This window comes from Moschus berezovskii, chromosome 26, assembly GCF_049115385.1.
Source record: "Moschus berezovskii isolate FMDL1 chromosome 26, NW_MosBer_1.0, whole genome shotgun sequence".
Lineage (NCBI taxonomy): Eukaryota > Metazoa > Chordata > Mammalia > Artiodactyla > Moschidae > Moschus > Moschus berezovskii.
The window spans coordinates 11,124,121-11,146,741 of record NC_142485.1 but is presented as its reverse complement, the minus strand read 5'-3'; the positions used below and the strand labels follow the sequence as shown (position 1 = coordinate 11,146,741).

General features: G+C 36.2%; 1 protein-coding gene across 1 annotated transcript in view; it reads left to right on the top strand.

The window, feature by feature from the left end:
- The window catches only part of ADAM9 (ADAM metallopeptidase domain 9), a 91,720-nt gene that overhangs the window by 21,479 nt on the left and 47,620 nt on the right, over positions 1–22,621 (top strand). Inside the window, exons 4-11 of the mRNA XM_055416634.2 lie at positions 1,730–1,808; positions 6,848–6,924; positions 7,824–8,019; positions 9,527–9,592; positions 10,541–10,612; positions 13,719–13,888; positions 16,668–16,749; positions 17,257–17,390. Of these exons, the coding sequence (XP_055272609.1) occupies positions 1,730–1,808; positions 6,848–6,924; positions 7,824–8,019; positions 9,527–9,592; positions 10,541–10,612; positions 13,719–13,888; positions 16,668–16,749; positions 17,257–17,390 (876 nt within the window). The remainder of the gene's footprint in view (positions 1–1,729; positions 1,809–6,847; positions 6,925–7,823; positions 8,020–9,526; positions 9,593–10,540; positions 10,613–13,718; positions 13,889–16,667; positions 16,750–17,256; positions 17,391–22,621) is intronic.

Sequence of the window (22,621 nt, the reverse complement as noted above, 5' to 3'; positions counted from 1 at the left end):
CTTTTCTTGAAACTCTAAGCTGCAGCTGGAAGATTGATGGAGCCTTCAAAAAAAGGCTGTTTCAACAGATCACATGTAGGCAATCTTTATGCCCCCTGTGGTGTGGGTCACTCAGGAAGTTCATCAGAATACCTGATGCGTTCACCAGTGACATTCAAACCAGGAAAATTTGTCAGGTGGCCAGTGCCGCTTTCACTGTACCGTCTGAAGATGCCCTAAAGAAAGTGAAAGTGAAGTCGCTCAGTCGTTTCCGACTCTTTGCGACCTCATGGACTGTGGCCCACCAGGCTCCTTTGTCCGTGGGATTCTCAGGCAAGAGTACTGGAGTGGGTTGCCATTTCCTTCTCCAGGAGATCTTCCCAACCCAGGGATCGAACCCCGGTCTCCCTCATTGCAGGCAGACGCTTTACCATCTGAGCCACCAGGGAAGCTCGAAGATGCCCTAAGCTCAAGTCTAAAAAAAATCTTGATGGCTGCCCACCGAGCTCAGAAACTCGGTTTCTATTCAACTATTCAACTTTGTTTTTCTTTTATTTTCATAGCAACTCCCCTCATTAACTGCCTGACTGCTAGCTCCACCCAGTAAATATCCCCTTCTACCAAGTTCCAACAGATGATTCAGCTGGTCTGTAATGAACAAAAGACAAATGAATGAGGAAATGGGCTTGTATTATTCAGAGGAAAGAAGAATATCATTTCTTTCCTTAAACAAGAGAGGACATTGACAAAGCTCTTTTGCTTGACCAAATTTCAGTCAGATTCCAGAACCTTCTCCAAGGCCTATCAGTGTGGTTTGTTGTAAATTCTAGTTTTAGAAAGAATTTCCTTCTCCCTCCATATCTGATCCCTCTGGATGTCTGATCAAGTTCTTTATCCTCCACCCCACTTCCCCACCCAGTGATGTCTGGTTACCCTGGCTTGTCTTCAGCAAGAATCTGTTAGGTTGGTTTAGCCAGAATGCTCCTTACCCCTGACGTTTCCTCCTAGGGGTTTTCCATCCACTGACCCGCACTGTGCTCCTTGGCTAAAAATTCCCACTTGCCCGTGCTGTATTTGCGGTTGAGCCTGCTCTTTCTCCCCAAGCCCCTGTAAAATCTCTTTGCAGTGGTCCCTATATTTAACATTGATAATAAAATCGACCTTACTGTCTTCAACAAATGTCATTGGATGTTTTTTTTTTTTTTGTAATAAAGCTAACCCTGTCTTTGCACATGTGGTTTACACTGCAGATCTCCCTTAACATGGGAGGAAGATTCAAGAATCAGCAATAATTGCTTCTTTGAATAATGGACAGAAATTTTGCCCCTGTACTTAGAGATTAAAGGCAATGAGTGCTGCTGCTTTATGCAGGACATTTCAAAGAGGGTAACATAATTTTGTTTTTTTCTGGAAATATGATGTACCATATAACCAAATTTATACTTTTTCTACGAGACAAATCAGAAAACTTTAAGGACATTACAAATGTTTTTTGCAACCAGTGTTTTATGACCATGAGAACAGATGTGCAACTCAAGCATTTCTTTCTGATTGGAATGTACACGATTTCAGATGCAAGTCCATTCATGGGCTTTATGTTTTATGGCAGCTACTTCTTTAAACAGCAATTTATCAGGTGAATGTTTTTATTCCTGCTCATCTCTTCTAGGAATAATGTCTTATAAAAGTTGTGTTCTTAGCTGTAAAGAGATAAAATAATCTTATATGGTGTGTTTTATTGTTCTTGCAGAGACCTTTTACCCAAAGATTTTGTAGTTTATACCTACAACAAGGAAGGGGCTGTGATTGCTGACTACCCTAATATACAGGTAATTTATTTTCCTCTTGACCATATACAGAATTTAAAACAATTATAATTTTAAAGTGCATTCTCTTCAGCTGCTCTGGACTGTTACCCGAGTGCGTTCTTTGATGTGATAATATATGGTGTTGTCCTGCGGTGGGAGTGGTGGGTACATTGTCATAGATTAAACTGTACCTTATAGCTCTTCTGGTTCTTCATGGTCAAGTGTTTTTTTTAAAAGACCAGGAAAATAATCTTCTATGTAATGATAACCCCTACTGATCATGAAGGGGAAAAGTTTGATTTATTTTTTGATTTTTGATTTTGCTGAATCTTGATGAATAAAGCACAGCTCAACTTCCTTATTAAACCATTTGACTTACCATTAGTACTTAGTACAGAACAAGCACTTGTTTGCTATTAGATATTTCACTTTTTTGTTGAGAATTCTTTTATAAAGAAGTGTGGTCCTCTCTGCATCAGAGAACAGAGTATTCCTGAAGATATAACTGGAGGAATATGTGAAATAATTGACAGATGTTGACTTTGGCTTTATGTATTATTTATTTAGAGCATAAGCATTTCTAATGTTAGTTGGAAAGAATGTCTTAAAGTCCCTTTCGGCAGTTAGTTATTATCTGTTATTATTATTTTTTGCTATAGTTTTCAGGAGAAATCTTTACCCCTGTTAAGCATGTATTGTTTTTCCCCTGAGTTTTGTTGTGTTTTGCTAGGTGGAGTTGTGTTAGTTTTGTACTTTTGCAGCACTCTTCAAATAAATAGAAGGCAAAAGCTTTATTTTAGATTATTTATGAAACTTTTTTTAAAAAAGGGCAATGCTGACTTAGACCTATCCTTTTCTGGCCAGTTTTCTGATTTTTTAATCTCAGTGTTTGTTTGTTGTTTTATTTTTTTTTAAAGTGCATTGTTTTATTGTTTGTCTGGTGTTGAACAGCAAAATAGTAGAGCAGTTTAAATGTATTGATAACATTAACCGGACCGCAGATCATCCATTCATCCATCCGTCCACCCAGTCATCCTTCTGAAGATTACTAATTTATGCCCCTCAATGAAAGCAGTGATTTTTTAAAAAGGCATTATTTTTCTCTTGGAGAGGTTTCTTGGCCTGGATTTTGGTGACACACACTGCTTGGACTTGATTCCTGTCTCTATTATTTATTTGCTGGTTAAGTTACTTTAACCTGTTTGTGCCTTAGTGTCCTCACCTTAAAATGGGAATAATAATTATAACTTCATTGGGTTATTGAAAGTTTAAATGAGTTAATACTGGTAAGATATTTACTAGTCAGTCCAACAACTGTGAACTCAGTAAATATTTTTTGTTACTATTATTGAAAGTTTATATGCTTAAAACTGCTAAAGATAGATTTCAGTTATATGGAAATTTATGCAACTTTTATAAAGTATTGCGATTTAATTATGTTTTCTTGGGTGTTTGAAAAATATAAACTAAGACAGATGAAGCCTTTCACTTATTGGCTATTGAGTATAGATAGTTTCAGATAGATAAAAATGGAATAATTTTGAATTCAGAGAGATAAAAGTGTGACTGTGGATCTGAGCTAGCAATTAAAACTTTGGTACTAGGATTTTCCTGTGTGTGACAACATTGCGAGATATCATGGTGACAGACATTCAGTGTTCATAAAATGCAGTTAAGTCACTGAAAAATGTAAATGGTTTCCCTTGTGATTCTTCTATTTAAATTAATTTGTAAATCTCTCATGTGGCTTTCATCATCAGCATCTTTTGCAAGGTCATATATTTTTTACAAAGAAACACAGTTTTAATAACCACTTAATATTAGTTGCTGTGTGAAGTCAAAACTCCAAATTAGTGTTAGTCTTAGACGTTTGGGTACCTTGCAGATGCATTAGAAAGTGCCTTAACTAACTCCGTCTCTTAATGAATGCTCCGTCTTTGCTCTGCAAAGACTGCCCCAAGCTTGCTGGCTCTTGTGGCAGGAGGCTGTTCTCAAATAGTTGTGAGTACTTCTGTTCCCTGTAGTTGAGTATTTTCGCTTATAGTTTGTGTGTTTCCAAACTGTTTATGCCATTTTACCTTTACTGTAATCATCGGATACAGTTTGGTGTTTTGCAAACTTGCAAAATAGGATTTGTTGTTTTTTAAAAACTAAATGAAAGGTTTTGGAAAGATATAATAAAACCAAGTTATTAAAGAAATGTCATCAAGCTGGTAGATTAAGTGATCAAGTGCTAAATTTCAGTCATGTCAAATGATGAGCCCTTCTATAGTAATTGAAGTGAGAAGCTTTACTGACAAATTTAGCTCACAAATTTAATTTTGTGAGTTACTGTGTTACTATTTCGTAAGTGCTACCCCATCTGTAATAGAAGAAATATTTCTTTCCCTCTGGTGAGAAGACAAACTCAAAGCTAGACTTTAACTTCAAAGTGCTAGAAAGAAAAATAGTGGTTGTAAATAACCCCCCAGCTGGAAAAAGCTGTAAAATGTTGAAATTTAGCCTGTGTTGTTTAGTGCATAATTTTTTAATTTTTTCAGAAATTCTCACATTAGATGCAGGAATAATAGAAAACAGTCATGTATACCCTTCACCTAGATTCTCCGAGTGTTAACATTTATCATATGTACTTTATCCTTTCCTCTCTGTTTTTTTCCCCCTAAAGAGTATGTTGTACACTTGGTGTCCCTTTACCTTTTAAATACTTCAGTGTAAATATCCTAAAAACAAGAACTTCAAAAGAAGTCACCACAGTATAGTTCTCAGAATTAGGAAGTTAACATTGAAGCAGTACTGTTACTCAATTAAGACCTTACTGATATTTGTTTTAGTCCATTTTCCTAATGATGTACTTTATAGTGAAAGAAAATTCAAGTTCATGTGTTGCACCGCGCAGTCTTCCATCTCTTTTAGTCTGGAAATCCTTGGTCTTCCCTTGTATTTCATGACATTGGCGTTTTTGAGAAGGACAGACAGACGTCTTGTAGAATGACCTGCAATTTGAGTTTGTGTCATGTTTATTTACAGTCAGATTCAGGTTATGCACCTTTGGCAGGGATCCATCCTGAAGGGTTCCCTGTATCGCATCGTGAGCATGTCCTGTAATTAGTTTATCACTGACAGTATTAATGTTGATTATTAAGGAGTTGTCTGCTCCGTTTCTTCTCTGTGAAGTTACTGTTTTTGCTTTTTTAGTGAATCTTTTGGCTAGATATTTTGAGGCTTTGTAACTATCCCATTACTTCTCAAATTTTTACTCACTGACTTCAGTATTTAATATTTGCCTCCGTTGTTATGGTGGTTGTTAAAACGGCGATTGCCTAACTTCATCAGTGCCTCTGTATGCATTGATGCTTTCTACTGTCAAGAAGAGTTTTTCCTTCTTATTTGTTTATATCAGCATTGATGTACAGGTTCTTACTTTATCATGAGTGAAATTGAAGTTTTTTCATTTATATAAGGGCATTTTTATACCTTTTGTGAATTGTTCTGTTCAACTCTTTTGCACCATCTTCTGTTGGATTTAATCTTTCCCCTTTAATGTTTCAAGGTTCTCTGTATTATACTATAGTATAGTTTTCGCTATGATAAAAGTTACAAATAATTCCCTCCAATCTGTGAGTTATCTTTTTACATTTTCTTGGTGTTTCTTTTAATATAGAAATTTAAAAATCTTTTTTATTTTCTTAATGCAGTAAAAGTGATCGGTCTTTCCTCCTGTTACATCAAGATTTTGAGTGATAGAAAGTCTTTCTGTACACCAGGTTAAAGAATTCAGCTATGTTTTCTTTTAGTTCTTGCATAGGTTCATATTTTTTAGTGTTTCGATTCTTGATCCATTTGGAGCTTTTTCTTCTTCTTTTTTTTTTTTTAATTTTTTTCTTCCGTATGGGTGCACATGTATCTCCCATCCTGAACCTCCCTCCCCACCCCATCCTGGAGCTTATTCTTATGTATAATGTGAAGTATGGATCTACTTTTACCCTTTCTCAAATGTCTAATCTGTGGACTGAGCACCACTTATTGAATGTGCATCTTTTACCCTTTCTCAAATGTCTAATCTGTGGACTGAGCACCACTTATTGAATGTGCATCTTTTCCTCAGTGATTTGAGATAGCCACTTTTATCATATAAGGTTCCACATGGATTTTGGTCTGTTTTGAGACTGTGTTCTGCTCCACCGGTTGGTCTCTCAGTTAATGCACCACCAGGACCCTACTGGCAAAGTTAGTCCTCCTCCTCTTTCTCCTACTCCCCTTGGCTGGTTTTTTTTTTTTTTTTAAGTGCTTTACAATTGTTTTAAAATGGAAAAAAAAAATCTTTGTGTACTAAAAAATCTGATATTAATAAGTGATATGCTTATATTTCTACTGGTCAATTTCTTGCTCAAAATGAAGAATAAAGGGTCTTTATCAAGATGGTTAAATGTATAACTACCATTTCATAATAATAGTATAATCAATATGCTTAGGCAGAAAAAGAAAGTTAAAGTCACTGTTTTTGCCGTGTACTGAATTGTTTTCCCCCTTGGTGTCATTAGTCTGTCACAAGGTCCTCTTCTGTATTGGATTTCACTTGGCTGCTATGGTGTCTTCTTACCTGTGATTGAAAATATTAAACATGACGTTACGCTGCCTTGTTCCACTTCTTGGTTTAAAGGTTACTGGGGTAGAGTTGTTTGTACTTAGTATCCTCTGGACTTCTGCCTTAAAAATTTGGCAGAAATTCAAATTCTTTGTACCCATAGGGTGATAGTAGACAGTCCGAAGATAGTCCAAAGAATGCTATGTGATAATTATGGGATGCCAATAATAGAATTGGAGAAGAAAATGGCAACTCACTCCAGTATTCTTGCCTGGAGAATCCCGCGGACAGAGTAGCCTGGCAGGCTACAGTGATTGGGGTGTCAAGAGTCAGACGTTACTTAGCGATTAAACCAATAATAGAATAAAAAGTTTAGTTGATTGGCCTTAAATAACTTTTAGTTCTGCACTCTCTATGATGATTTTCAGCAGGGTAATAGTATTTTGAAGATGACACTTTATTTTAAATCATTTAGAATCATTGTCATTATCGGGGATATGTGGAGGGCACTTATGATTCATCCATTGCACTCAGCGACTGTTTTGGACTCAGGTAAGGAACTTTCTTTATCAGCATTTTTTCATTCCCTTAATTCTTTTCCCTTTACCTATCTCTGTCTCCAGATCAAGTCATTTTAGGGTACTTAAATTTAGATTTTACTTTGATATTGCTGAAGGTCTTTCTAGCTGTGTTTCAGATGTCATTCTTGGCATGTTTATTTAGGACAGTATTACAGGTGATGAATTTTAGTACCTAAATAAAAAATTTCATTTTTTTGAGACTGCTAAATAAATTTTGCTATTTAAAAATAAAGCATACTTTAAATTTCTGTCACCTTTTAGGTTTATATAACTTTTACTTCTGTTCTTTCATCTAAGTCTCATAACGACTGTGAGAAGGGGCTGGTTGCTTCCATATTTAGGTGAGCAAGCTGAGGTTCAGAGAAATCATACCGTGTGTCAAGTGAAGTGATATAATATTAAATTTATGAAGGGCCTGGCAATATCACACTGGACTGGTTGATTGGTTACATGATTGATTGAACTAATAAATATTACTTTAAATTCTCAAGCAAACTATTTGAGATGGCGATGAGTACTATCTCCTTCTAAGCTATGACACTTGTAGAACAATTACTGTGTACCAGGCAGCGTCCTAAGTATTTTTTGCGCTCATTAAATAGTTTTCAGGACAACTCTAGGGAGAATGTCTACTAAGTCTTTTTATACAGTGATCTCACAGAGGGGTTAAGTAACTTTCAGGCCAGTTAGTAGCTGTCTTGAGCTTTTAATTTAGGGCTGCCCAACTCTAAAACCTATTTTTCTCAATACCGTGTTATCCCTTCTTACATATGTTAAGAACTAGGACTTGAATTCATGTTTCTTAATTCCTTTTCTTGTGTATTTTTTTTCCCATCCTAAAAAACTGTGTATGTGTAATACAACACTTAGAGGCTTGCTGCATATAGAGAATGTGAGTTATGGGATTGAACCCCTGCAGAACAGCTCTCATTTTGAGCACATCTTTTATCGAATGGATGATGTCCACCAAGAGCCTTTGAAATGTGGGGTTTCCAACCAAGTTATGGAAGAAGAAACCATAAAGGATGAAGAAGAGGAGCATCCTAGCATCACTCAGCTACTTCGAGTAAGAAACTAATGTATTTCTTCATGGCTCTGACTCAGGTTTAAAAACAATCATGTATTTGTGCATTAAGCCAATACCTGTTATTACTATGTTTTTGCCAGCTTTGTGCCAGACATTGTGATGGGTACCAGGGGATAAAAAGATGAGTAATATGTAGTTCCTGCTACCAAGTTGAATACAATCAGACTTCTGTGTTTTGAAAACGAGGGCCTAAGTCTTAAATAGTAGCTATATTTCTTTTTGTCATTGCTCTCCAATAACCCATTACCGTGACTCTGAGAGAGAGTGGACTTTTTAATGTGAATACCCTTTACACAGACTGGAGCTCTAAAGTGAGAGAGAGGGAGAGACAGGGAAAGGGAGAGATTGAGTTTTAGGACTTTAATGATCTCAGATGTTTTCCTGGGGCACTCGTGGTATCCCTGTTTTGAGACTTCTGTAGGATTCCTTGGCTTCCTCTTGACAGGGGTCTCTTAACCTGAGCTGTTTCTGGGACCAGAGGAACCTCAGTTGCAGACAAAGGAAGCTTTCTCTATAATGAGATGATGTCGCTATGCCATTACAAGAGGCTTGTGCCTCTTCCAGAGTATTTTAATTAACTCATACTAATTTATGGTATTGTTTTCATCATCTGTTCTGCCATTCATTCTTTTGATTCTTGGATGGTTCTTTTTAAGTTTAGTCATTGGAAAACACTTAAATTTTAGCTCATTCTATACTTTACATGGGGGCTTCCCAGGTGCGCAGTGGTAAAGAATTTTCCGGCCAGTACAGGAGATGCAGGAGAACGTGGGTTTGATCCCTGCGTCAGGAACATCCTATGGAGGAGGACATGTCAGCCCACTCCAGTATTATTGCCTGGAGAATCACATGGACAGAGGAGCCTGATGGGCTACATTCCATGGGGTTGCAAAGAGTTAAACACAATTGAGCAGCTGAGCATATATTCACAGTTTACATAAGTTTTTGAAAATAACAAAATAGTCATTTTTTAAAAGTAGCAAGCTTGTATGTCAGTGCGAATTGTAGGTCAGTAAAACTGGAAGGAAAAAAATAAAGGACAAGAACAAGAAAATAAAGTGCAGACCTTGTCCTTCCTTCTCCTTAGGTTGTTAGCAGATATTCTTTTTTCCACTCTCGACAGAGTAGTAGAGCATCCAGTTAAAATATATGTGTATGTGTGTATAGTTTTGATATTAGAGAATCTATAATTCATCTTTGGAAACTTGAATAACTCATGTTATTTTTAACTAGAATTTTTCTCAGAGCACTACTGATGGCATATATCACTTTTAAAAACACATTTTTTTTGGCCTTATTGATGTAGGATGTGTTAAAAATCATTTTATGAAATTCTTAGCAGACATGAAACAAGTGACTAGAGGTTAGGATAAAATCATTGTGTGTTAAAAATAGGAGTCTTGTATGTAGTCGTCTTATATGTAGTCTGAAGAAAGTAGTCTTTTAACTTTTTGCTTTCCTTTATGGTGTTTGTGTTTTTTGACAGAGAAGAAGAGACATCTTGCCACAGACCCGCTATGTAGAGTTGTTCATTGTTGTAGAGAAGGAAAAGGTAGGATTGGTGACAGTTTTTCTTATTTTTCACGAAAAGAAGGTGAGAAGTGAGGATCCCCTGAGGGAAATGTGAAATAAATTTTATTGATTTTTGTTAAATTACTTTTCCCTGTAATATACATGATATTCATAATACGTCCAGAATTAAATGTAGCACTGACATTACCTTTACCTTTATTTTTACTGGTGGTGTTTTTCCACTGTTTCTTTTGGGTGATTTGCAAATGTTGAACTTCTCTCTTCTTAGGAGGGAGGAGAGTTTAGATGAGAAGTTTAGAAGGGAGCAGAGGAGAATGGGTCAGCTTAGCATTTACTATTTATTTCTTTGTACAGGATAACACAGGACATTTTTCTTATTTATACTTAAGATTGTGCTTTACTCAACTAAGAAAAGTTATGTATTTCAGCATTTACAAGATTATTAAATTTAGATATAACTTCCATATATTTTAACCTATAGATTATTTGAAATGTTTTATCTGACTTCTGCCAGCTTTGCTGTTGCTGTGAACCAAGTTGTATGCAGAAACTTAACACAACTGACAAGTCCTTTTTTGTAATCTGCAGAGGCAGTTTTGAGAATCTTTATGGTTTTTTTTTAAAAAAAAACCTTATTGTATGTAGACTAGAAGATAATAAGCCATACTTTTAGGAGATAGAAATGTATTCTTATTTGTTCGTTATAGGTTCATTATCCTCAAGTGTAGAAAGAAGTGTAAGGGAACGTGAATAAGCAAGAACTCTGTCCCAGATACTGTATTAAAGGTTCCAGTAGAATATGATGGACAAGTGATAAAACAAGGAGACTTGAAATGTTCTTTCTCATTACTTTCTTCACATGGGTAGAAAGTGGTTTAAATAAAATATTTGGATTCTTATCTTGAGATTATAGAATTTTTTTCTTATATTGCTTTGGTGATCATGAGTTTTCTTCTTTGCCTTTCAGTATGATAGCATGGGAAAAAACCAGACTGCAGTGCGAGAAGAGATGATAAGTTTAGCAAACTACTTGGATAGTGTAAGTTTATTTTCTATCAGCTGGGATTATTCTGTCCTTTCCTCTCACAGCCTCCGAATAGAATTTTAAAATTGTCTGATTTGGGGCTCTGATTATTCTAGAGGATAAGTAACTCGGTCTTTCTGGGGTTTGCTCTTGAATTTGTTTTGTAACTTTTCTGTGTTTAAAAGGAAAGTATAATTTTAGAGAGAGTGAGACAAACAAGAGATTTCAAATTAGCATCTACTTTATCTTTAGTGTTGAGGAGAAATTCATCAGTTGATCTAAAAAAGAAATGAGAAGTTTATTTGAACCAAGTAAGGATTATAACCCAGTAAGAGCATCTCAGAAGGCTCTGAGAACTGTTTTTCCCATTGGAAGTCAAGGCACAGTTATGTAAGTTTTTTTGAGACAGAGGAATGTGCGTTCAGTGAGGTATTATTGACAGTTTACACAATCCAGACCTAAGTGTCATCATGGCCCTAGCAAGGTCAAGAAGGAATGTTATCTTTAAGGAGTTGCCTTTTTGATGTTAGGAGAATGCTGCTGTTTATGGTTGAGCAGGTATTTCTAACCATGGAGAGGTTTGGTTGATGCCTTATGCAGATATAAAATGCACATTGGGGTCAGAGAGGAGGCCAAAGGGCAGAGAAAAATTTTTCTGTGTAAATTTTTCTTGTCTTGCCATAAAATACGACTTTTATTTCACAGTAGATAGACTGAGGTTCTCTGGCACTTATGAAGAGATCTTTGAATTTTTGCTGAGAGACTTATTTTAAATAAGGCTGTCTCCTGCTCTGAAACCATATATGACTGTGTGTGTGTGAGAGAGAGAGAGAGAGGGAGGGATTTGGTTTGAGATTTTAGAGTTTATTCATCTAGTGGGAGATATTGAAGAATTAGATCCATGTTCCTTTTTTAAGTTTTTATTGGCATATAGTTGATTTATAATGTTGTGTTATTTCAGGTATACAACAAAGTAAATCAGTTATACATATATCCACTCTTTTTTTTTTTTCAGATTGTTTTCCCATATAGGCCTTTACAGAGTATAGAGTTTCCTATACTATACAATAGGTCCTTGTTAGTTTTATGCAGTGTATTTGTCAGTCCCAATTTTCTAATTTATCCTTCCCCCCATCCCTTGGTAACCATAAGTTTGATTTCCCCCATCTTATTCAACTTCTGTTTTGTAAATAAGTTGATTTGTACCCTCTTTTTTTAAGAATCCACATATAAGAGCATGTATCATACTGAGTGAAGTCAGACACAGAAAGACAAATGTCATACAGTATCACTTGTATGTGGAAAAATTTAATCTCTAATATGAATATGAATACCAAAGATAATAATGATGATGATGATAGTGATAATGTCCTATTGAATGTTTATAATGTACTAAAAACTGAGTCAAGTGACTTATATTTATTAACTCATTTATTTCTCACAGTATCTCTGTGAAATCGAGATGAGTTCTATAAACCTTTATCTGAAACCTTTGAGGTGCATGTAATTAGAATTTTAGGTAAGAGTTTAGAAAGGTAATATTGTTCACTATACAGTATATGTATAACATGTAGTTCACTATGTATTGATATTACTTTACACCTCCAAAAGGATCCTGGGGTAGCACCTTGTAATCTAACTCATTGATATTTCTATAGTGAGATGTATGAATATTTATATTAAGGGAACTAAAGGTGAACAATAAATGGGTTTTCATTAGTTTAGGGAAAGATTTGAAACCAAAATACCAAAAACTTTAAATATCCAGAGTTTGTCAGATTTTGGAATGGAAGATAAAAAGGATTTCAAACCTTTGTTACTTTTGTTTTATGAATGAGGAAACTCAGACCCTTGAAAAGTTAGAGTTCCATTATATTGAAGGAAACATTTTCAATAAAGAGGAATCCTGTTTTTAAGTGGTTATGTTACTTAATTAGAAGTTCAAAGATATTCTCATATTCTTTATTTTATTATATTACTTTTATTGAAGTATAGTTGATATACAGTATTATATATATTACAGGGATACAATATAGTGATTCACAATTTTTAAAGGTTAAACTCAGTTTATAGTTATTATATTGAGTTGGCCAAAGGTTCAGTTGGGTTTTTTCATACCTGTTTATGAAACGCCTGACAGAACTTTTTGGCCAACCCAATAAAATATTGGCTATTATTCCCTGTGTTGTACAGTATATGCTTGTATATCTTTGTAACTGATAGTTTGTATTTCTTAATCCTGTACACCCTCCCTTCCTTCTCCCCACAGGTAAGCACTAGTTTGTTCTATCTATGAGAGAGAGATTTCTCTTGTTACATTCACTAGTTTGTTGTATTTTTTTTAGATTCCACCAATAAGTGATGTTGTTATTTAGTTGCTAAGTCATATCCGCCTCTTTGCGACCCCATGGACTGTAGCCTGCTAGGCTTCCCTGTCCATGGGATTTCCCAGGCAAGAATGCTGGAGTGGGTTGCCATATCCTTCTTCAGGGGATCTTCCTGGCCCAGGTCTCCTACAGTGGCAGGGAGACTCTTTATCACTGAGCCACCAGGGAAGCCCTCCTATAAGTGGTACCATACTGTGTTTGTCTTTCTCTGTCTGACTTATTGCACTAAGCATAATACCCTCCAAGTCCATCCATGCTGTTGTAAATGGCAAACTCCAATACTTTGGCCACCTCATGTGAAGAGTTGACTCACTGGAAAAGACTCTGACGCTGGGAGGGATTGGGGGCAGGAGGAGAAGGGGACGACAGAGAATGAGATGGCTGGATGGCATCACCGACTTGATGGACATGAGTTTGTGTGAACTCCGGGAGTTGGTGATGGGCAAGGAGGCCTGGCGTGCTATGATTCATGGGGTTGCAAAGAGTCGGACACGACTGAGCGACTGAACTGAACTGAATAGTCGATTTGTGTGTGTGTGTGTGTGAACCCAGTCATCTGTTGACAGACACTTAAGTTGCTTCCAAATCCTGGCTATTGTAAATAATGCTGCTGAGAACACTGGGTTAAACATATCTTTTCAAATTAGTGTTTTTGTTTTTCTCAGATATATACCCAGGAATTGTTCTTATATTCTTTAATAAATTTTGTATATTTTTATTTGTTTTCTTCCCAGATGTACATTATGTTAAATATTCGAATTGTGCTAGTTGGGCTTGAGATTTGGACAAATGAAAACCTGATCAGTATGGCTGGAGGTGCTGGCGACGTGTTGTCAAACTTTGTACAGTGGCGGGAAAAGTTTCTTATAACACGTCGGAGACATGACAGTGCACAGCTAATTCTGTAAGTTATTTTTTTTAAAGGTACTCTTTATGATTTGGTCAGAATAATAATTTTCGCTTTTTTTCTTTTTTTTGCAATCATATTCTCTTAAGGTTTTTGAGCGGTCATTTAAATAAGGAAAAAGTTTGATTTGTAGATTGAGTGCAGTGTGCTAATAAGACCTGTCTTTGTTGGAGCTCTTGTGACCTTTATCCTGTGTCCTCTTCCTCTTTCCTGGGTGTACTTCCTTATTTTAGTATGGCATGTTTTCTAGTTTCTTCTTATGAAAGGATATATTGAAAGAAAAAAGTTCTGGCCTCTTTCATGTCAGAAAATGTGCTTTACAATCTCAAAACAGAATTTAAAAATTATCTCTGGTATACCAGAAACAAAATACTATAAATCAACTATAATTTAAAAAAATGATCTCAATTTGACCTCTGATTATCCTAGTGCTTAAGTAACTCATTGTTTCAGGGCTGTGCTTTTTCATTGGTTTTGTACATTTTAGGTTATTTTGTCAGGTCTGATATTTTTGGCATGAAATCTTTTTCCTTCAGAATTTTGAAGGCATGGCCATTGGTCTTTTGACTTCCAGAATTACTGTTGAGAAGACTTCATTCTTTTTTTTTTTTAAATCACTTTAGAATGGGTGAATTTTTTTGCATGTAAATTCTGTCTCAGTGCAACTTCACTGAGAAACTTTAATGCATTCTGTTTCCTGTTTTTTAGTATATGCCTTTTTTTTTTTCCTTCTTTGGGAACTTATAGGATCTTCTCTAGAGGTTCCCAGACCTCTAAATTTTCTTGATGATATGCTTTGGTGTAGGTCTTCTATCACCCATTGTGCTGTGTTCTTAGTGGGTAATTTCAGTCTTGAAACTGTAGTTCTAGAAATTTTTCTCAAATTATTTTGTAGGTGATTTCATCCTCTTTATTTTTTATTCTTCATTCTTTCAAGGATTCCTTTTACTCAGCTGTTGAGTTTCTTGTGGTTGTCCTCTAATTTTTTAATCTTTTGTTTCCTTTCTTCTCATTGTCTTTTTGTTCTATTTTGGGATATTTCCTTAAATTTACCTTCTAAGATTTTTATTGTGTTTCTCATTTCAGCTGTCTTATTTTTAATGTTTAATAGCTGTTTTTGTTTCCCTTAAAATTTTTATGTAGTCAAATTCTTATTTCATGGATATAACTGTTTTTAAAGTCTCTTTGCCATCCTTCTGATATATTTTAAACATTTTTCTTTTTTCTACATAGCATTTTCATGGTACTATAACAAAACTTAAGCTTATGTGATTAGTTAATACAGATATATTCCAAAAGCTTATAGCAAAACCCTCACTTAAAATATAAAAAGAATTTTATTCTTAGAAATTTTCTGGTTGATGGGCTGACTTTTTGCCAAAAAAAAATTTTATGTAATAATTTTTCCCTCCTTCAATGTTGAATGGTACCTAAAATAATTTTTTCTGAGGTGAAATTTCCCTTGATTTTTTTTTTTTTTGTCATATGAGTTAATTTAGAGTAAGGCACTGAGAATGCCTACATGGATTTTTATGACCCCATAACCACAAAAGCTTGATCCTGACATCTTAATTAATTTTTAGTAAAATTGTACCCAGTAGTGTCCTCTACCCCTACAGTGAGTTTGCCTTCTTGTTCACAAAAGACCAAAAGAAACGGACAGCAAGCACTCCCTGTGCTTTGCCCAGCCACACCTACCAAGCTGTCTCTCTCTGTTTGGTCTTCGACTGCCATGTTAGAGGTGTTTCTCAGATATTTGATAATCCCTGATTGGTTGTAGTTGAGAATGGGATACTAAAAACCTTTTATTGAAGCATTGAGGACATAAATGTGGCTCACTATGGGGTGATCTGGCTAAAATGTTTCCTTGGCAGTCCCCTTATGTTAGTATCAGTTTCTTGTCCTGGCTGGTCAGGTGTCTCAGAGAATGGTTTATTCATTCATTTAAAAGATGTTTGTTACGTGTATATCCTAGACCCTTGGTTATGGCAGGGAACAAAAGAGACAGTTCTTGCTGTCATGGCGTTCATACCGTGTTGAAGGAGATTTATCTTGTAAGATAAATAAGTATATATATTGGGTCAGCCAAAAATTTCATTTGGGTTTTACCCTAACAGCTTATAGTATGCTAAATAATGATAAATGATAAAGAGGAAAAATAAAGCCGAGAGGGTAGAGGTAGAAATATTGGAGGAGTGAGGTTGAAATTTTAAGTAACATGGTGCGGAAGGCCTCAGTGAAGAGATGACCTTTGTGTAAAGACCTGAAGGAGGTGAGGGAGTGATATGGGTGTATATTGGGGAAGGCCCAGGGACCAGGTCCTGAGATACAGGTGTGTCCCTGATAGTCAAGGAGTAACCTGGAAACCATTCGGACTCTTCTGTTCTCTGTGCTCCCTGCTCGCAGCCTCCTGTATGAATATGCCATTGAGTTTCTTATCTGTCTCTTTTCACTAGAAATTTTGAATAAATAAATATAATGCATATTAGGAAGGTTTTTCATCTAAAAGGTAGAAAACAAGTTGGTTTGATATATCTAATGTATATCTTCATTTGTCTGAAAAGTGAACCTGTAATGTCAGCTTTCACTCTCTGAAGATAAAAAAGAGATAAGGCTTTAATTGAACTCTGATTTTTAAAGTGCTGTTTATCTTTGTCATTTTTCTCCCAGTTTTTATAGGTTTATCGATTAGTTTAAGATTACCCAAAGAAATAGGAGCAACGTGTACCTTTTTCTCAAGTACATTTTATAACTTTTCCCTGTTCTCTTCATTTAGGAAAAGAGGGTTTGGTGGGACTGCGGGAATGGCGTTTGTGGGGACAGTCTGTTCAAGGAGCCACGCGGGTGGGATTAACGTGGTACGTTTTCTTCTTAACATCTTTGCATGTCTGCATTATGAAATGTCCAGCTATCATTTATTTCCTCTCCTAGTCCTTACAACAATATTTTGAGTGTTATAAGGGCCATAACAGATGTGTTCTTGCCCTAGAGACTGGATTAAGTTTTCTAATACTTATTATGTGATCACTAATGCCTCACTTTTTATGAATTAAGAAACAGAGACTCCATCTGAGGAAATTAAGTTAGAACCATGAGCTTGTTTTCCCATCAGCCACCATGAATAATCTATTGGTGCTCCTGATCTGTTGCTTAAATGGTCTACCTCCATCATCAGTATGTTAAGTCACACCAGTTTCTTACTAGACTGCAGTGTTTACAATCTGATGTTGGTTGCTTGCGTTATCATGTCAGCTGTCAACATTGTAGTGGTGAATCTCCTTTTGTGGAAAAGTAATTTTAGAAACAACAAAAAAATAATCCTTTTTGTTCAGAAACTTAATTACTACCTTCCTGTGTTTGGACAGTTTGGGCAGATCCCAGTGGAGAAATTTGCATCCATTGTTGCTCATGAGTTGGGTCATAACCTTGGAATGAGTCATGATGACGGGAGAGGTTGTCACTGTCCTGTGAAGAGCTGCATCATGAATTCAGGAGCATCGTGAGTAACTGAATTCTTCTTTTATTCTTCTTCCTTTTTCTTTTTCAAAACCATTTATTGAGTATTTGTTTAATGCTAAAAATAAACAATGAATGTTACCCTCATCAGTACTCAGATTTCTGGGAGGAAATTATTTGCCACGTTCTATAAAGCATCAGTATAAATTTTCTTTCATCTGAATGGTATAAGAAAGAAAGAAAGTGAAGTCGCTCAGTCGTGTCCGACTCTTTGTGACCCTGTGGACTGTAGCCTACCAGGCTTCTCCGTCCACGGGATTTTCCAGGCAAGAATACTGGAGTGGGTTATCATTTCCTTCTCCAGGGGATCTTCCCGACCCAGGGATCGAACCTAGGTCTCCCGCATTGGAGGCAGACGCTTTAACCTCTGAGCCACCGAACCCTACTCTAATTATTGATTAATTCATCTCATTTAAATTAATTTAATTTGAAGTATAGTTAATATAATGTGCTAATTTCAAGAGAACAGCAGAGTGATTCACTTGTAGATACATGCATAGATGTGTGTGTGTGCTCAGTCCCTCAGTGGTGGCCAACTCTGCGACCCCCTGGACTTAGCCCACTAGGCTCCTCTGTCCATGAGATTTTCCAGGCAAGAATACTGGAGTGAGTTACCATTTCCTTCTCAGGGATCTTCCTGAGTTAGTGATCTAACCCACATTTCCTGTGTTTACCTGCATTGGCAGGCGGATTCTTTACCACTGAACCACGTAGGAAGCTCTGTGCGTGCGCGCGCGCGCACACACACACACACACACACACACACACACACATATTCTTTTTCTGATTCTTTTCTATTGTGAATTATTGAAAGTTACTGAATATAGCTCCCTGTGCTATACACTAGCTCTTTGTTGTTTACCTGTGTTATGTATAATAGTGTGTATATGTTAATTCCAAATTCCTGATTTATTCCTCCCCCCCGCCTTTCCCCTTTGGTAACCATAAATTTGCTTTCTGTCTGTGAATCTGTTTCTGTTTTATAAATAAGCTCATTTGTATCATTTTCTTAGATTTCACATAGATGTGATATATGATATTTGTCTTTCTCTAACTTCCATCACTGAATATGATAATCTCTAGGTCCATCCATGTTGCAGCAAATAGCATTATTTCATTTTTTTCTTATGGGCTCATGGTATTTCATTACATATATATATACCACATAAATACATACACACCCACAGCACATCTTCTTTATCCATTTATCTGTCGGTGAGTATTTAGATTGCTTCCATGTCTTGGCAATGTTGTAAATAGTGTTGCTGTGAACATTGGAATGCATGTATCTTTCTGAATTAAGAGTTTTCTCCAGATATACATCCAGGAGTGGGATTGATTGCAGGATCATATGGGAGTTCTATTTTTAGTTTTTTAAGGAATCCTCACTTTGTATTTCATAATGGTTGCACCAGTTTACATTCCCATCAACAGTATAAGAGAGTTTCTTTTTATTCACACCCTCTCTGGTGTTTATTATCTGTAGACTTTTTAATGATTGCCATTCTGACTGGTGTAACTCATTGTAGTTTTGATTTGTATCTCTCTACTATTTAGCAATATAGCATCTTTCCAGGTGCCTGTTAGTGATCTGTGTGTCTTCTTTGGATAAATATCTATTTTAAGTCCTCTGCTCATTTTTTGATTAGGCGGTTTTTTTTTTTTTTTTTTAATGTTAAACTGTATGGGCTCTTTGTATGTTTTGGAAAGTAATCCCTTGTTGGTTGCATCATTTGCAAATATTTTCTTCCAGTCTGTAGGTTGTCTTTTTGTTTTGTTTACGGTTTCCTTTGCTGTGCAGAAACGTTAAAGTTTATTAAGTCCTACTTGTTTATTTTATTTCCATAACCCTAGGAGAGGAATCCAAAAAATATTGCTGCAATTTATGTCAACAAGCGTTCTGTTCTGTTTTCCACTAAGAGTATCTGGTTTAATAGTATCTGTTTTTACATTTAGGTTTTTAATCCATTTTGACTTTATTTTTGGTGTTAGAGAATGTTTTAATTTCATTCTTTTACATGTAGCTGTCCAGTTTCCCAGCACCATTTATTGAAAAGACTGTCTTTTATCCATTGTATATTCTTGCCTCCTTTATCATACATTAATTGACCATAACTGTGTGGGCTTATTTTTGTGACTTTCTATCCTCTTCTACTGATCTATATGTCTGTTTTTTTGTCAGTACCATACTGTTTTGATGACTGTAGCCTTGTAGCATAGTCTGAAGCCAGGGTGCGTGATTCCTCCAGCTCTATCCTTCTTTCTCAAGATTGTTTTGTCTATTTGGGGTCTTTGTGTTTTCATACAAATTAAATTTTTTTTTGTTCCAGTTCTATGAAAAATGCCATTAATCATTTGATAGGAATTGCGTTGAATCTGTAGATTGCTTTGGGGAGTATGGTCATTTTAACAATACTGATTCTTCCAATCCAGGAACGTGTATCTTTCCATTTATTTGTGTCATCTTCAATTTCTTTCATCAGTGTCTTATTTTCAGGGTACAGGTATTTTGCCTTTTTAGGTAGACTTATTCCTAGATATTTTATTCTTTTTGCTGCTGCTACTGCTGCTGCTGCTGCTAAGTCACTTCAGTCGTGTCCGACTCTGTGTGACCCCATAGACGGCAGCCCACCAGGCTCCCCCGTCCCTGGGATTCTCCAGGCAAGAACACTGGAGTGGGTTGCCATTTCCTTCTCCAATGTGTGAAAGTGAAAAGGGAAAGTGAAGTCGCTCAGTCATGTCTGACTTGTAGCGACCCCATGGACTGCAGCCTACCAGGCTCCTCCATCCATGGGATTTTCTAGGCAAGAGTACTGGAGTGGCTTGCCATTGTCTTCTCCGTTATTCTTTTTGATGAGATGGTAAGTGAGATTGTTCACTTAATTTTACTTTCTGATATTTTGTTGTTAGCGTATAGAAATGCAACAGATTTCTGTGCATTAATTTTGTATCTAGCAACTTTACCAAATTCATTGATGAGCTCTTGTAATTTTCTGGTAGTGTTTTAGGATTTTCTGTTTATAGAATCATGTCATCTGCAAAGAGTGACAGTTTTACTTCTCTTTCAATTTGAATTCCTTTTACTTCTTTTTCTTCTCTGATTGCTGTGGCTAGGATTTCCAAAACTGTGTTGAATGAAAGTGGTGAGAGTGGGCATCCTTGTTTTGTTCCTGAGCTTACAGAAAATGCTTTCAACTTTTCTCTATTGGGATGTTAGCTGTGGATTTATCATAATATGGCCTTTATTATGTTGAAGTAAATGGCAACCCACTCCAGTATTCTTGCCTAGAGAATCCTGTGGACAGAGGAACCTGGTGGCCTGCTGTCTCTGGGGTCACACAGAGTCAGACATGACTGAAGCGACTTACCATGTATGCATGCATTGGAGAAGGAAATGGCAACCCACTCCAGTATTCTTGCCTGGAGAATCCCAGGGACAGAGGAGCCTGGTGGGCTCCGACCTTTGGGGTCGCACAGAGTCAGACACGACTGAAGCGACTTAGCAGCAGCAGCATATTCCCTCTTTGCCCACTTTCTGAAGAGTTTTTGTCACAGATGGATATTGAATTTTATCAAAAGCTTTTCCTGCGTCTATGGAGATGATCATATGGTTTTTATTCTTCAGTTTGTTAATGTGCTGTGTGGCCCATTTAAAAAAATTGGGTCATTTGTATTTTTGTGGGAGAGCTGGATTTGTCATGAATATAAATCGTGTCTTTCCTCAGAGTATGCTGACAGCTATCACCGTAGTAGGGGATGGGACTGGAGATGGGGGTTCTGGAGCTAGAGCTGGGTATTTATTTGATGGCACTTCCTCTCTGCTCAGTGGCCAATATTGCCTTATTGGAGGTGGGGTTTGGTCCCAAGTTGCCAGAGTACAAGCCCTGAGGGTTGGGTCTTAGCTTGCTCTGTTCCCTTTACATGTGTGCTATCCCCCGTCTCAGCACCAGTACCCTCTCCCCAGAGGGGAGTAGTATTTGAGCAAGAGGGGCTGGTGTGGACACTTGGCTTGGGCCTGGGCGTGAGCTGTGGCAATCCAATCACAGAAAGAGATCCACAAACAAAGGCAGTTTTGTTTCTTTCCTAATTTGTATGTCTTTCATTTCCTTTCTTATTGCATTAGATAGGACTGTCAATTTTGCCTGATACTAATCTACCTTCCACAGATTTTCTGTTTTGGTTAACAGTATATATTTTCTATTCCTTTACTTTGAGCTTTTCTTTATTCTTATGTTTTACATATATGCTTCTGAACAACCTACATTTAGGTTTTGTTTTATAAACCAGCCTGGAAATATTTGTCTCTTAATTGAATCATTTAATTTGCTTATATTTAATATGATTACTAATGTACTGTATTATGCAAACATAGATGCCATTGATTATGATACCCTTACAGCATCCCACTTAGAATGAAAAATGCCAATTAAATTAATACAAATTGTAAGATGAATTCAGAGTATTTTAAATGTTTAAAGAATATATTTTAGAAAAACACATCAAATTTACTGTGTTATGGCTGTGGATTTTAGTTCCCTGCCCAAATTTTCAAGCTTCTCATTTCTATCTCTGACCAAAGCATGCAGAGATTTTCTTATTGGGTGGTTATTATTTGATAATTCTAGTATCTGGAGACTTTATTGAGTTTATCTGGTTTTTTTCTCATAGTGTCTTTTCATTTTTTTTATAGTTCTCATAATATCTTGTGTCTTCATGTTATGTTTTGATAATGCATTGGACATTGTATTCGAACAGGTTTTTGTAAGAGGAATTTGAGAAGTAAGATTATGTTATCCTTAGTGTATTAAATCTCCTTTTTGAGGACAGGTTTCCCACCTTTTACTTCCTATGCTATTTAATGAGCATTAGTTGACTGTTAGAAGTTGGGCCTTATAAAATTTTTTTATTTAAAATTTTTGAAAATTTATTTTTATTTTTTGTTGGAGTACAGTTGTCTAACATAGGCCTTTATTTTTGATGCTAGAGTTTTCCCAGATAATCAGTTGAAGCCACCTCTGTTTAAAAGGTAGATAATCTAACTTTGTAATGTAATTTTTATTATTTAAGATATTTGAGAGACCTGGTAGTATTCTCCTTACACACTGCTCTGGTCGTATGAGTGGTGGTCTTCCTGGGAGGTGTCTTTTCTAGAGACAGGTCTTTCTTAACTCTGCCCTTCAGTATTATCAGAAAGTCTCCATAGTCAGAGTGCTC